Raw genomic sequence first — 16,940 nt, 5'->3', positions numbered from 1 at the left:
AGGCACTTCGGATGCAAGTTACCAGACTCGAGATTTCACTTAGGGCCAGTTGTACAAATATTTAATCCGTGGTTCAGCCACTTTTATCTTCTGAATTGGCTGGTAATATTGTGTTTTAGCACTGGTTCTAGGTCCATATAGATAAATCCATTTTTCAACCAGAGTTGATCCTCGAAATCAACCAAAATCGGTGAGTTAAATTCCTGACCCGAGGCTGAACCACGTTTGTACAACTAGACCTTAACATTAAATCCTGAAGTTATACCATATTTATGTAACTACTTCTTTACTTGCGGGGGATATAAAAGAGGTTTCATTGCTCTTTATGAACAAATACAAGACTAGAATAATTCTTCTGTTCTAACATGAAAATAGCAACTCAAAATGTGTGTTTTTTCACCATTCTTGACGAAAGTATGCAACTTCATGATAGTAGACGAGACGATAGCGATTGAGTTACGAAGATTTGGGATGAACAAGTTAACAAATTATGAGAAACCTTAAGTTGGTCTTTCAGCATTTACATATATCGTGTGAGCAATTTACCTTTGGGGTACCCTTTATTTGGATGTCAAACATAGCTTAATATCGAAAATTAGTGTAGGTACTTTATGTTTTGAACCTTCCAATAAAAAAAGTAGCTAAACGTTCAAAGCAGGTTTTATAAAATAGGTACACTTGGGCGTATACTTACTCCTTTTCTTTTTTTCTTTGATTTGAAAATCGATGAAACGAAAAGGTGACAATAAAAAGAGATATGATCAATTTCATAAACATTTAACAGGCTTTTAAACTCTTAAATGACATTTTTTGTATGGAACAAACGTCATTTTAGGATGTTAAAGCCTGATAAATATTTAAAAGCGTTATATGAAATTGGCCAATAGATTCCTAAAATCAGAATATTATTGCGATTATCGAAAAAAGGGAAAACACGAATAAGAAAACAGCAAAAAGTTCATCGGAACGTGTTCGTGATTTTCGTGCACGTCGAAAACCGTTGTTGAATGTGAAAAATGATATGTAGATCTATTAAGGCTTAACTACATACACCACTTTTTGAAAAAGTACAAAAGTGAAAAGATTTTTTTTCTGGCTATCGCAATTGTTTTGGGATAAAGAGTATGCAAATTGTTTTTTAGACCAAAAAATAAGCTTTCTGCATCATTTGTTTTAATTGTTCATCCCAAAAAACTATACAAAAATGCGTTTGAAAATTTTCACTTTTGTACTTTTTCACTTTTTGAGCCAATGTAGTTAAGCCTTTACGCATAATGATGATTTGACTGTTCAAAATAGTAAAAGTGGTCATAGTGAGTACTGAAATAAAAAAACAGAAGAATTGATAACCTCCTCCTCTTTGGAAGCAAGTTAAAAAAAAAAAATAGTTTGAAGTTTTCACTTCTACCACGTGTGAATTGCACACAAATGTTTTTTTGCATACCTATATATCTCGCCCTTCATCGAGTTGTGTGGCCAAGTTGTGACAGACTGCATTAACATATATTTTGACAATTGTACTCAAAAATTGTAAATTGATAAGATTTTTAAAACCATGAACTTTATGCTTCGTCTTGCGACTTAAATTTTCAGTTGTATATGGTATTCGGGGGGTTAAATCCAATGACCTTTCAAAATTAAATTGACACTATTTTACAGTTCGTAAGCTAGGAATTTTATGCTTTTTGAAGGCCTACATCTTAGAAACTATTCATGCCTAGGATCGGATTATCAACTTCCGGGATTGTTTGTAGGAAAAAAATGTATATTTGTTATCTACTATTGATACCTTTTATAGCCATATATATATGCCTCGTTTAATAGACAAAACTCAAAATAAATGCGTTGTGATCCCATCCGAAATCATGACTGTCATCGATAATGGAGAAGAAAAAGAAGAATATTCAGAAAAACTCCATATTTTTTGGGCATTCTCATTTAGAGATACAAAAAATTCTTATGTTGCGAAACTTAATTTATAAGACCTTTTACTCATCTGAATTCAACGTCTAATAAATCGTTTTCTTTTTTACTCAGCACATAGCAACTAATTTTATGATTTTATTCAAAACAAAAACAGAACAAATAATATTGTTTATGAATTCCAAAAAAAATACATATTTACAGTGGTTATTAAGCACACATTCACTTTGTGATCTTAAAAATAAACCCCATCAATACTGAAATATAAATAAGAATTTATTGAATCACATAAAAAATTAACTACAAAATATCCCCTCCCCTAAAAAAGATACCTATTGTGGTACATTTTTATCAAAATCCCTATAATATTAGCCTACAGTTTGCTTGTAGCTGCTCGAACCTCTCGTTTAGGCCCATATCGTTCAATAAACTTATTAACATCATCAACGATATCTTTCGGATTATTTAAATGCAAATGATGTGTTCCATTAGCCTCAACATATTCAAAGTTCTCTTTTGGCATTAAAATTTCCATCACCTGATCATAATACTTTTTGTCTTCAAAGTAAATTGAACTTCGTGCCTTAATAAACATATGAGGAGCAGTTATCTTCTTCGCCATCTCTACCACAACTTCTTGAGGCGCCACAGCGTAATTATAAAACATTACTCTTCGATCTCGACAGAAGAAATATTTTTCTGGATCTTTTTCAGATCTTTGAATATTTCTCGCCAACATGTATTTGCAGTTATTTCTCTCCACAGAATAAAACGATCCATGATTTAGCTTTTCGATTAATTCATCATATGTGTAACTGGGCGGTTCAATTACGCTTTGGTTGCGTTCATCTTCTATAAGAAACTCTTCCAATCGACTTGCCATCGAACTGATTGCTTTTTCTGCTGATCTCATATGCGGTTTCAAGGCATCAATGGATATGATACTTTCGGTTTTGTCAGGAAAAATTGCAGCAAATAAGAAAGCAATTATTCCTGACATCGAATGACCAATTAAAGAAACCTTCTTCCATTGATATTGATTCATGATCATTCGAATTACAACTAAATTGTCGATTACATTGTAGTAGCATCCGTCTGGAAGACGTGATGATAGACCATGGCCAGGCAAATCAATCGATAGGAAGGCCACATTGGGAGCAAGAAGAGGAACTAAGTTATCGAATGTTCCAGCATTGTCTAACCAACCGTGTAGACCAAGAATTGGACGGATATCTTGTGGGCCATACCATTTGCCAGAGATGTGTCCCCATGGAACTGGAATCTTTATTTCTGCAAACTTAAAAAAAAACTTTAGTCTTAGGTAATGGATCAAGAGAGTAGATAGTTACTCACCTCTCTAGTAGGTTTTTCGCCAGTTAGTTCTCCGGCATCTGAGAAACGCTTGGGACCTTTGACTTCTGAACTTTGTGACGTCATGGTCCTGAGTCATTTAATGAACAGGGAAAGGATTTTTATGACCTAAAACATTCAAATAAGGCAAATATAAATCAAATAAAAGACAATAAAAGGCATTGATTAAATTAAAATAAATAAAAAGAAAAAAGAGGTTGATATTTAACTATGAAAGTATTGAACTAACAAAAGCTTTTTAAAGTTATCAGGATACAGCTTCCTGTGATTTGTTTCTAATAAGCGTCTTAAATGAGCTGAAAGACTTCTCTACTTGAGCTGAAACGAATAGTACCGATTTAAAACTGTCGAAGATTTTCACTCCAATGTTTTCGGAAAGTCTGGAGTTGACGTCGCGTCTTCATTAAGTCATTTTTAGTCCCTGATTGAAGTTGAAAACAGTAGTGAATTTTCAATAATTCATTTTCTTTAAAGAATATTTTTAAAAAGCGGAACACTTGGCCAATCGGTGTCCTTTGAAAAAAAAAGATTTGAAAATAATATGTACATTAACAGTCTCTCAAAACTAGTGATTTTCGCAAGCTTTTGAAAATTTTGGTTTTAAGCAATACCCGATGTAATTTTTTTAACATGTTCGCTGTTGACTTAAGAGACTTCAAAATTTTTCGCTTCGCTTCAGCAGCGTACTAGGCTTTAAGGTCGAACAAAATTTAAAAACTTATTTTAATGATTATTTTAATAAGAAATTTGATTTAGACCTATTCAATCTCCCTATTATTTCTTTTTCTAATGTGTTCAGTTAAAGCTAATTTGTTTTCTTAAAATTTTGTTACGGCCATATTTTAAACCTGAAGTTATAAATCTTGACGATGCGATCATATAGAACTCAAGATGTAAGCTGTATTAGCGGCTTTGTTTTGGAGACTTTTCTGTCTAATTTATTATTTGTTATTTTGAATTCAGAACTCACCAAGAATAAAACCGATATCGATATGGTTGGTTAAAAAAGCTTATATCTTGAGTTCTGTCGAAATTAATGTATTCAGGCTTTTGGGAAATTAGCAGAGCATCAGTCCTTATATTCAGAATGTAATATTGTGTTAATTTAGTCTACACAAATTAATTGGTAAACTCGCGTTGTTTAGCCGCTTGAAAATCACGTAAAGCTGCCATATTTTTGACTTTGTTCTAAGAACGCATAAGGCTATAAAACTGCATACTCTCATTTTGGTTAAACCTCCACTCCCAAAATTTGCTGTGGGCTCTCGGTCTAGGTAGGTATATAGAAATTTAGATTCAAAATTTTTTTCGATTTAAAAAAGTAGGTACTTAAAAAAGACATAAATATCAATTGGCCATATTCATAGTTCTTTCATAAGCTGTTACTTTCTTGCTTCTAAGATAGACTGAGGTTTATCTTATTCATAGACAATTTAAACTAACATCTTTAGACTCCAGTCTAAAATGGAATCGCTTTTAAAATATGACTGGGAATATGGCTCGATCAATATTGCCAAAAATAGACAAAAAAGGCACTGATGAGTAAAAAAGCAAACAAAAGGCAAAATTCCTGCTCAAATTTAACGCACTATGATTTATTTAAAAGTAAAGTCCTATTATTAATTTATATCACAGTATCATGGTTATTTCCTCAAATGAGAAAGGAGTGATCTTTAATTCAAGGTATGGAATAACATGTTTGTGGGGAAGACTTGGAGAGATTAGCTGAAGTCTGTCAACCCGATAACCTTTTATGGCTGTGAACACACATGGTTCCCGCGATTAAAAATTTGAAAATTGTGTCTACAGTCATTGAAATTGTTGTCATTTACTTTGCGACTGAATAATCGCGCGATCAAAATCGCATGTGTTCGCTTAGCCTAAGAGTGAGTCATAAATTTTCATGGAATAAAATCTGCTTTACAACACGTACGGAGATAGTGAGCTCTCCTACTATTACGTTAAGTACAGCATGCGGTTCCAATCACTCCTAGATTTGATCCACAGTTCAGTCTAATGCACGATAATGCATGCTAGAATGGTTTGAGAATATCTTCAAGATTTTAATATGCCGGCTTTGGATTGACCACACAGAAATCCGGATTTAAATTCAATACAACATGTCTAGGAAATGTTGAAGAGATGCATTCGCAACCGAAATTCACCTCCAAGCAGTCTTGATCAATTGAAAACTGCAATTATTGGAAAGAACAGTCACTTGCTTTAGTTATACTGTTGCAGTTTAGCATTTTTGCAACTTGGTAAACAATAAGCAAATACCAAAAAAAGACCAAAGAATTTTAAAGCCATTAAAATAAGATACAGGGGTATAAGTTGGAACCAGGGGGACATGAATCGTGTTTGTATAAAGTCTATACCTACTTTCTTCTTGCGATAACGCAGAAAAAAGGCAAAGTAAGAAAAATTCGTTCCCTGGTGATGAACCTTGAATGTTACATAAAATTACATAACACGTTAAGTGGATTAATAAATAAGTTAAGCACAAGGTGTTAACAAGGCCTTGTTTTTGCAATTTATTAGTTGCCGACAAACCCAATGACTAATCAACAAATTAATGGTTTTGAGGAGGAAATTATAAATGTCAATGATGCGATTCTAAAATAATATATTGTACGTAAGTTTATAAATTTAAATAGGTGTAACAAAGGGATCAAGGTCAACTGCACAATAAAAGTATTTTATAGTTGATAAGAAATCTACTCAATAGTTTTGTGTTTTGTATGGGGACAATGTTCATTTCTATGTTTTTGTGTAACAAGTAAGTTGGTACTATGATTTATGTGGTTGTTTGGTTTGATACTAACCTGGAAGTTTTTATTCAACTTTTAAACTATTCAATTTGTTTCAAATATCAGCAAATACATAAAATTAATACAATCTTTAGGAACAAATTACAAAAAAATATTCAAAGAACAATTTAATAAATGAAATGAAATGACAGTCCAGCTGACGTCCGTCGCTTGTCACTTGTCATAACAAAATAAAGGTTTGTTTGATCTTTTGATTGGTGTGTGCACTGGAGACGGAGAATGTGGAATACGTAGTCTCTTCTTAGGCGATACTCTTTTAAATATCTCATTTTTCAGTACATTTTCTTGAGATCTATCTCAGAAAAATGAGATATGTATGTCTAAAGAAAATATACTAAAAGTGAGATAAGAACTTAATAGCCTGTTCTCACTCGAATCCACATGAGGTAATTTCGCAAATCATCTCATTTCAAATGTCAAATCGCATAGGAAAAAAACTAAATTTGAACTAACGTAATTCGCAAAATTAGGTCTTTTTGGGTACTGCCTAAAACAGAAATATTTAAACTTTTTCAACATTTCCATCCCAATTCCTGTTTGGGTACTCTGAAATTTTTCAAAAAAAAGATGACCGCGAGAGACAAAAGAATTTCCCCTTCGTGCGAATTTCTGACCCAAAAATTTCTTCCGACAAAAATCTGAAATCTGTCAAATTGTAGTGCTTTCTCCTTTTTTCTTATTTGGTCTTGTCGCACAACAAAAATAAAACAAACTACAAACATAGCAGTGTGGCTTTGTGTTTTTTTTATTTTTATTTATCGCGTTTTAGTGGTGTAATAATCAAAATATATAAGTGTTTTTATGAAAAAAAAAATAATAAAAAAAGTGTTTCAAAAATAATACAAAGCTGTTTTAAATTTTTTGTTTCATTATTTATTTTTTTCAATTGGTGTTGTTGTTTACATTTGTTGTTGTTAAAAAAAAGCAGAAAATTTTGTCAAAAAGTGTTTGGGTACTTTTGCTCAATTTTTTTTTTCTCTGAGAGGATTTCATCCCCACTCCTCAAAATTTGACAGGTTTCATATTTTTGTCCAAAAAGAACCCAAACAGACCTATTATTTCATTTAGTAGGCTATAACGTTCGGGCATGCTCGGGACATCTTCGGGACAAGCTCGGGACATCTTCGGGACATCTTTGGGACATCTTCGTGACAAGCTCGGGACATCTTCGGGACATCTTCGGGACGTCTTCGGGACATCTTCGGGACATCTTCGGAACATCTTCGGGACATCTTCGGGAAATCTTCGGGACATCTTCGGGACATCTTCGGGACATGCTCGGGACATCTTCGGGACATGCTCGGGACATCTTCGGGACATCTTCGGGACATCTTCGGGACATGCCCGGGACATCTTCGGGACATGCTCGGGACATCTTCGGGACATCTTCGGGACATCTTCGGGACATGCTCGGGACATCTTCGGGACATCTTCGGGACATGCTCGGGACATCTTCGGGACATCTTCGGGACATCTTCGGGACATCTTCGGGACATCTTCGGGACATGCTCGGGACATCTTCGGGACATCTTCGGGACATCTTCAGGACATCTTCGGGACACCTTCGGGACATCTTCGGGACATCTTCGGGACATGCTCGGGACATCTTCGGGACATCTTCGGGACATCTTCGGGACATCTTCGGGACATTTTCGGGACATGCTCGGGACTTCTTTGGGACATGCTCGGGACATCTTCGGGACATCTTCGGGACATGCTCGGGACATCTTCGGGACATGCTCGGGACATCTTCGGGACATCTTCGGGACATGCTCGGGACATCTTCGGGACATGCTCGGGACATCTTCGGGACATGCTCGGGACATCTTCGGGACATGCTCGGGACATCTTCGAGACATGCTCGGGACATCTTCGGGACATCTTCGGGACATCTTCGGGACATCTTCGGGACATCTTCGGGACATGCTCGGGACATCTTCGGGACATCTTCGGGACATGCTCGGGACATCTTCGGGACATCTTCGGGACATGCTCGGGACATCTTCGGGACATGCTCGGGACATCTTCGGGACATCTTCGGGACATGCTCGGGACATCTTCGGGACATGCTCGGGACATCTTCGGGACATCTTCGGGACATCTTCGGGACATGCTCGGGACATCTTCGGGACATCTTCGGGACATGCTCGGGACATCTTCGGGACATGCTCGGGACATCTTCGGGACATCTTCGGGACATCTTCGGGACATCTTCGGGACATCTTCGGGACATCTTCGGGACATGCTCGGGACATCTTCGGGACATCTTCGGGACATCTTCGGGACATGCTCGGGACATCTTCGGGACATCTTCGGGACATCTTCGGGACATCTTCGGGACATCTTCGGGACATATTCGGGACATGCTCGGGACATCTTCGGGACATGCTCGGGACATCTTCGGGACATCTTCGGGACATCTTCGGGACATGCTCGGGACACATGGGACATCTTCGGGACATCTTCGGGACATGCTCGGGACATCTTCGGAACATCTTCGGGACATCTTCGGGACATCTTCGGGACATCTTCGGGACATCTTCGGGACATCTTCGGGATATCTTCGTAAAAAAGTTCACATGTCACATGTTCACATGTTCACGAGACATTTTCGGGACATGCTCGGGACATCTTTGGGACATGCTCGGGACATGCTCGGGACATCTTCGGGACATCTTCGGGACATGCTCGGGACATCTTCGGAACATCTTCGGGACATCTTCGGGACATCTTCGGGACATCTTCGGGACATCTTCGGGACATCTTCGGGATATCTTCGTAAAAAAGTTCACATGTCACATGTTCACGTGTTCACGAGACATTTTCGGGACATGCTCGGGACATCTTTGGGACATGCTCGGGACATCTTCGGGACATCTTCGGGACATCTTCGGGACATCTTCGGGACATGCTCGGGACATCTTCGGGACATCTTCGGGACATCTTCGGGACATCTTCGGGACATGCTCGGGACATCTTCGGGACATGCTCGGGACATCTTCGGGACATCTTCGGGACATCTTCGGGACATGCTCGGGACATCTTCGGGACATGCTCGGGACATCTTCGGGACATCTTCGGGACATGCTCGGGACATCTTCGGGACATCTTCGGGACATCTTCGGGACATCTTCGGGACATCTTCGGGACATCTTCGGGACATCTTCGGGACATCTTCGGGACATCTTCGGGACATGCTCGGCACATCTTTGGGACATGCTCGGGACATCTTCGGGACATCTTCGGGACATCTTCGGGACATGCTCGGGACATCTTCGGGACATCTTCGGGACATCTTCGGGACATCTTCGGGACATGCTCGGGACATCTTCGGGACATCTTCGGGACATCTTCGGGACATCTTCGGGACATCTTCGGGACATGCTCGGGACATGCTCGGGACATCTTCGGGACATCTTCGGGACATGCTCGGGACATCTTCGGAACATCTTCGGGACATCTTCGGGACATCTTCGGGACATCTTCGGGACATCTTCGGGACATCTTCGGGACATCTTCGGGACATCTTCGGGACATCTTCGGGACATCTTCGGGACATCTTCGGGACATGCTCGGGACATCTTCGGGACATCTTCGGGACATCTTCGGGACATGCTCGGGACATCTTCGGGACATCTTCGGGACATGCTCGGGACATCTTCGGGACATCTTCGGGACATGCTCGGGACATCTTCGGGACATCTTCGGGACATCTTCGGGACATCTTCGGGACATCTTCGGGACATCTTCGGGACATGCTCGGGACATCTTCGGGACATCTTCGGGACATCTTCAGGACATCTTCGGGACACCTTCGGGACATTTTCGGGACATCTTCGGGACATGCCCGGGACATCTTCGGGACATCTTCGGGACATCTTCGGGACATCTTCGGAACCTCTTCGGGACATCTTCGAGACATTTTCGGGACATGCTCGGGACATCTTTGGGACATGCTCGGGACATCTTCGGGACATCTTCGGGACATCTTCGGGACATCTTCGGGACATGCTCGGGACATCTTCGGGACATCTTCGGGACATCTTCGGGACATCTTCGGGACATCTTCGGGACATGCTCGGGACATCTTCGGGACATCTTCGGGACATCTTCGGGACATCTTCGGGACATCTTCGGAACCTCTTCGGGACATCTTCGAGACATTTTCGGGACATGCTCGGGACATCTTTGGGACATGCTCGGGACATCTTCGGGACATCTTCGGGACATCTTCGGGACATCTTCGGGACATGCTCGGGACATCTTCGGGACATCTTCGGGACATCTTCGGGATATCTTCGGGACATGCTCGGGACATCTTCGGGACATCTTCGGGACATCTTCGGGACATGCTCGGGACATCTTTGGGACATGCTCGGGACATCTTCGGGACATCTTCGGGACATCTTCGGGACATCTTCGGGACATCTTCGGGACATCTTCGGGACATCTTCGGGACATCTTCGGGACATCTTCGGGACATCTTCGGGACATGCTCGGGACATCTTCGGGACACCTTCGGGACATCTTCGGGACATGCTCGGGACATCTTCGGGACATGCTCGGGACATCTTCGGGACATCTTCGGGACATCTTCGGGACATCTTCGGGACATCTTGGGGCATGCTCGGGACATCTTCGGGACATGCTCGGGACATCTTCGGGACATCTTCGGGACATGCTCGGGACATCTTCGGGACATCTTCGGGACATGCTCGGTACATCTTCGGGACATCTTCGGGACATGCTCGGGACATCTTCGGGACATCTTCGGGACATCTTCGGGACATCTTCGGGAAATCTTCGGGACATCTTCGGGACATCTTCGGGACATGCTCGGGACATCTTCGGGACATCTTTGGGACATCTTCAGGACATCTTCGGGACACCTTCGGGACATTTTCGGGACATCTTCGGGACATGCTCGGGACATCTTCGGGACATCTTCGGGACATCTTCGGGACATCTTCGGAACCTCTTCGGGACATCTTCGAGACATTTTCGGGACATGCTCGGGACATCTTTGGGACATGCTCGGGACATCTTCGGGACATCTTCGGGACATCTTCGGGACATGCTCGGGACATCTTCGGGACATCTTCGGGACATCTTCGGGACATCTTCGGGACATCTTCGGGACATGCTCGGGACATCTTCGGGACATCTTCGGGACATCTTCGGGACATCTTCGGGACATCTTCGGAACCTCTTCGGGACATCTTCGAGACATTTTCGGGACATGCTCGGGACATCTTTGGGACATGCTCGGGACATCTTCGGGACATCTTCGGGACATCTTCGGGACATCTTCGGGACATGCTCGGGACATCTTCGTGACATCTTCGGGACATCTTCGGGATATCTTCGGGACATGCTCGGGACATCTTCGGGACATCTTCGGGACATCTTCGGGACATCTTCGGGACATCTTCGGGACATGCTCGGGACATCTTTGGGACATGCTCGGGACATCTTCGGGACATCTTCGGGACATCTTCGGGACATCTTCGGGACATCTTCGGGACATTTTCGGGACATCTTCGGGACATCTTCGGGACATGCTCGGGACATCTTTGGGACATGCTCGGGACATCTTTGGGACATCTTCGGGACATCTTCGGGACATGCTCGGGACATCTTCGGGACATCTTCGGGACATCTTCGGGACATCTTCGGGACATGCTCGGGACATCTTCGGGACATCTTCGGGACATCTTCGGGACATCTTCGGGACATCTTCGGGACATGCTCGGGACATCTTCGGGACATGCTCGGGACATCTTCGGGACATGCTCGGGACATGCTCGGGACATCTTCGGGACATCTTCGGGACATGCTCGGGACATCTTCGGAACATCTTCGGGACATCTTCGGGACATCTTCGGGACATCTTCGGGACATCTTCGGGACATCTTCGGGACATCTTCGGGATATCTTCGTAAAAAAGTTCACCTTAAAAAAATATGATAAAAATTCGGAATTTTTTACAAAAATGGCCATAACTCCGTTAATATGAGTCTTTTTGGGGTCAAAGTATGCAAAATTCCAAATCCCATAAAATCAAAACTACGCATCCAAAACTTATAAAAGATACATTTTTGTACTCTGCTATTCACTCCTTATCGCATTGCAAAGAGTTTGGACGTAAAAAAGTTCACCTTAAAAAAATACGATAAAAATTCGGATTTTTTTACAAAAATGGCCGTAACTCCGTTAATATGAGTCTTTTTGGGGTCAAAGTATGCAAAATTCCAAATCCCATAAAATCAAAACTACGCATCCAAAACTTATAAAAGATACATTTTTGTACTCTGCTATTCACTCCTTATCGCATTGCAAAGAGATTGGACGTACAAAAGTTCACCTTAAAAAAATATGATAAGAATTCGGAATTTTTTACAAAAAATGGCCATAACTCCGTTAATATGAGTCTTTTTGGGGTCAAAGTATGCAAAATTCCAAATGCCATAAAATCAAAACTACGCATCCAAAACTTATAAAAGATACATTTTTGTACTCTGCTATTCACTCCTTATCGCATTGCAAAGAGTTTGGACGTAAAAAAGTTCACCTTAAAAAAATATGATAAAAATTCGGAATTTTTTACAAAAATGGCCATAACTCCGTTAATATGAGTCTTTTTGGGGTCAAAGTATGCAAAATTCCAAATGCCATAAAATCAAAACTACGCATCCAAAACTAATAAAAGATACATTTTTGTACTCTGGTATTCACTCCTTATCGCATTGCAAAGAGATTGGACGTAAAAAAGTTCACCTTAAAAAAATATGATAAAAATTCGGAATTTTTTACAAAAATGGCCATAACTCCGTTAATATGAGTCTTTTTGGGGTCAAAGTATGCAATATTCCAAATGCCATAAAATCAAAACTACGCATCCAAAACTAATAAAAGATACATTTTTGTACTCTGCTATTCACTCCTTATCGCATTGCAAAGAGTTTGGACGTAAAAAAGTTCACCTTAAAGAAATATGATAAAAATTCGGAATTTTTTACAAAAATGGCCATAACTCCGTTAATATGAGTCTTTTTGGGGTCAAAGTATGCAAAATTCCAAATCCCATAAAATCAAAACTACGCATCCAAAACTAATAAAAGATACATTTTTGTACTCTGCTATTCACTCCTTATCGCATTGCAAGGAGTTTAGACGTAAAACAGTTCACCTTAAAAAAATATGATAAAAATTCGGAATTTTTTACAAAAATGGCCATAACTCCGTTAATATGAGTCTTTTTGGGGTCAAAGTATGCAATATTGCAAATGCCATAAAATCAAAACTACGCATCCAAAACTTATAAAAGATACATTTTTGTACTCTGCTATTCACTCCTTATCGCATTGCAAAGAGATTGGACGTACAAAAGTTCACCTTAAAAAAAATATGATAAGAATTCGGAATTTTTTACAAAAAATGGCCATAACTCCGTTAATATGAGTCTTTTTGGGGTCAAAGTATGCAAAATTCCAAATGCCATAAAATCAAAACTACGCATCCAAAACTTATAAAAGATACATTTTTGTACTCTGCTATTCACTCCTTATCGCATTGCAAAGAGTTTGGACGTAAAAAAGTTCACCTTAAAAAAATATGATAAAAATTCGGAATTTTTTACAAAAATGGCCATAACTCCGTTAATATGAGTCTTTTTGGGGTCAAAGTATGCAAAATTCCAAATGCCATAAAATCAAAACTACGCATCCAAAACTAATAAAAGATACATTTTTGTACTCTGGTATTCACTCCTTATCGCATTGCAAAGAGATTGGACGTAAAAAAGTTCACCTTAAAAAAATATGATAAAAATTCGGAATTTTTTACAAAAATGGCCATAACTCCGTTAATATGAGTCTTTTTGGGGTCAAAGTATGCAATATTCCAAATGCCATAAAATCAAAACTACGCATCCAAAACTAATAAAAGATACATTTTTGTACTCTGCTATTCACTCCTTATCGCATTGCAAAGAGTTTGGACGTAAAAAAGTTCACCTTAAAAAAATATGATAAAAATTCGGAATTTTTTACAAAAATGGCCATAACTCCGTTAATATGAGTCTTTTTGGGGTCAAAGTATGCAAAATTCCAAATGCCATAAAATCAAAACTACGCATCCAAAACTAATAAAAGATACATTTTTGTACTCTGCTATTCACTCCTTATCGCATTGCAAGGAGTTTAGACGTAAAACAGTTCACCTTAAAAAAATATGATAAAAATTCGGAATTTTTTACAAAAATGGCCATAACTCCGTTAATATGAGTCTTTTTGGGGTCAAAGTATGCAAAATTCCAAATGCCATAAAATCAAAACTACGCATCCAAAACTAATAAAAGATACATTTTTGTACTCTGCTATTCACTCCTTATCGCATTGCAAAGAGATTGGACGTAAAAAAGTTCACCTTAAAAAAATATGAGAAAAATTCGGAATTTTTTACAAAAATGGCCATAACTCCGTTAATATGAGTCTTTTTGGGGTCAAAGTATGCAAAATTCCAAATGCCATAAAATCAAAACTACGCATCCAAAACTAATAAAAGATACATTTTTGTACTCTGCTATTCACTCCTTATCGCATTGCAAAGAGTTTGGACGTAAAAAAGTTCACCTTAAAAAAATATGATAAAAATTCGGAATTTTTTACAAAAATGGCCATAACTCCGTTAATATGAGTCTTTTTGGGGTCAAAGTATGCAAAATTCCAAATGCCATAAAATCAAAACTACGCATCCAAAACTTATAAAAGATACATTTTTGTACTCTGCTATTCACTCCTTATCGCATTGCAAAGAGTTTGGACGTAAAAAAGTTCACCTTAAAAAAATATGATAAAAATTCGGAATTTTTTACAAAAATGGCCATAACTCCGTTAATATGAGTCTTTTTGGGGTCAAAGTATGCAAAATTCCAAATCCCATAAAATCAAAACTACGCATCCAAAACTAATAAAAGATACATTTTTGAACTCTGCTATTCACTCCTTATCGCATTGCAAAGAGATTGGACGTAAAAAAGTTCACCTTAAAAAAATATGAGAAAAATTCGGAATTTTTTACAAAAATGGCCATAACTCCGTTAATATGAGTCTTTTTGGGGTCAAAGTATGCAAAATTCCAAATGCCATAAAATCAAAACTACGCATCCAAAACTTATAAAAGATACATTTTTGTACTCTGCTATTCACTCCTTATCGCATTGCAAAGAGATTGGACGTAAAAAAGTTCACCTTAAAAAAATATGAGAAAAATTCGGAATTTTTTACAAAAATGGCCATAACTCCGTTAATATGAGTCTTTTTGGGGTCAAAGTATGCAAAATTCCAAATGCCATAAAATCAAAACTACGCATCCAAAACTAATAAAAGATACATTTTTGTACTCTGCTATTCACTCCTTATCGCATTGCAAAGAGTTTGGACGTAAAAAAGTTCACCTTAAAAAAATATGATAAAAATTCGGAATTTTTTACAAAAATGGCCATAACTCCGTTAATATGAGTCTTTTTGGGGTCAAAGTATGCAAAATTCCAAATGCCATAAAATCAAAACTACGCATCCAAAACTTATAAAAGATACATTTTTGTACTCTGCTATTCACTCCTTATCGCATTGCAAAGAGTTTGGACGTAAAAAAGTTCACCTTAAAAAAATATGATAAAAATTCGGAATTTTTTACAAAAATGGCCATAACTCCGTTAATATGAGTCTTTTTACGGTCAAAGTATGCAAAATTCCAAATCCCATAAAATCAAAACTACGCATCCAAAACTAATAAAAGATACATTTTTGTACTCTGCTATTCACTCCTTATCGCATTGCAAAGAGTTTGGACGTAAAAAAGTTCACCTTAAAAAAATATGATAAAAATTCGGAATTTTTTACAAAAATGGCCATAACTCCGTTAATATGAGTCTTTTTGGGGTCAAAGTATGCAAAATTCCAAATCCCATAAAATCAAAACTACGCATCCAAAACTAATAAAAGATACATTTTTGTACTCTGCTATTCACTCCTTATCGCATTGCAAAGAGTTTGGACGTAAAAAAGTTCACCTTAAAAAAATATGATAAAAATTCGGAATTTTTTACAAAAATGGCCATAACTCCGTTAATATGAGTCTTTTTGGGGTCAAAGTATGCAAAATTCCAAATCCCATAAAATCAAAACTACGCATCCAAAACTTATAAAAGATACATTTTTGTACTCTGCTATTCACTCCTTATCGCATTGCAAAGAGTTTAGACGTAAAACAGTTCACCTTAAAAAAAAATGATAAAAATTCGGAATTTTTTACAAAAATGGCCATAACTCCGTTAATATGAGTCTTTTTGGGGTCAAAGTATGCAAAATTCCAAATGCCATAAAATCAAAACTACGCATCCAAAACTAATAAAAGATACATTTTTGTACTCTGCTATTCACTCCTTATCGCATTGCAAAGAGTTTGGACGTAAAAAAGTTCACCTTAAAAAAATATGATAAAAATTCGGAATTTTTTACAAAAATGGCCATAACTCCGTTAATATGAGTCTTTTTGGGGTCAAAGTATGCAAAATTCCAAATGCCATAAAATCAAAACTACGCATCCAAAACTAATAAAAGATACATTTTTGTACTCTGCTATTCACTCCTTATCGCATTGCAAAGAGTTTGGACGTAAAAAAGTTCACCTTAAAAAAATATGATAAAAATTCGGAATTTTTTACAAAATGGCCATAACTCCGTTAATATGAGTCTTTTTGGGGTCAAAGTATGCAATATTCCAAATGCCATAAAATCAAAACTACGCATC

The 16,940-nt window shown here is 38.5% G+C and overlaps 1 protein-coding gene across 2 annotated transcripts; it reads right to left on the bottom strand.

Moving 5' to 3' along the window:
* Positions 1 to 2,178: 2,178 nt before the first annotated feature.
* On the bottom strand, positions 2,179 to 6,282 carry LOC129910292 (probable serine hydrolase). 2 transcript variants are annotated; one of them, XM_055987621.1, is made up of 3 exons: positions 6,120 to 6,282; positions 3,277 to 3,402; positions 2,179 to 3,220 (listed from the first exon to the last, which is right to left on the bottom strand). In XM_055987621.1, exons 2-3 carry the CDS (start codon positions 3,358 to 3,360, stop codon positions 2,297 to 2,299), a joined length of 1,008 nt encoding a protein of 335 aa, XP_055843596.1. In that variant the 5' UTR covers positions 3,361 to 3,402; positions 6,120 to 6,282; the 3' UTR covers positions 2,179 to 2,296. The 2 variants fall into 2 exon arrangements, with proteins under 2 accessions (XP_055843596.1, XP_055843597.1); XM_055987622.1 differs by lacking the exon at positions 6,120 to 6,282 and adding an exon at positions 3,524 to 3,637.
* Between the last annotated feature and the right edge of the window lie 10,658 nt (positions 6,283 to 16,940).

The sequence above is a fragment of the Episyrphus balteatus genome, chromosome 2 (genome assembly GCF_945859705.1).
Source record: "Episyrphus balteatus chromosome 2, idEpiBalt1.1, whole genome shotgun sequence".
Taxonomy (NCBI): Eukaryota; Metazoa; Arthropoda; class Insecta; order Diptera; family Syrphidae; genus Episyrphus; species Episyrphus balteatus.
This window is presented reverse-complemented; position numbering and strand designations above follow the sequence as displayed.

What these genes read in the sequence shown, in the direction of transcription:
- LOC129910292 (XM_055987621.1), bottom strand. Translation starts at nt 3,360, where the DNA reads ATGACGTCACAAAGTTCAGAAGTCAAAGGTCCCAAGCGTTTCTCAGAT. An exon ending in GCGAAAAACCTACTAGAGAG is followed by an intron (nt 3,221 to 3,276) that starts GTGAGTAACTAT and finishes TTTTTTTTTAAG; the next exon opens with TTTGCAGAAATAAAGATTCC.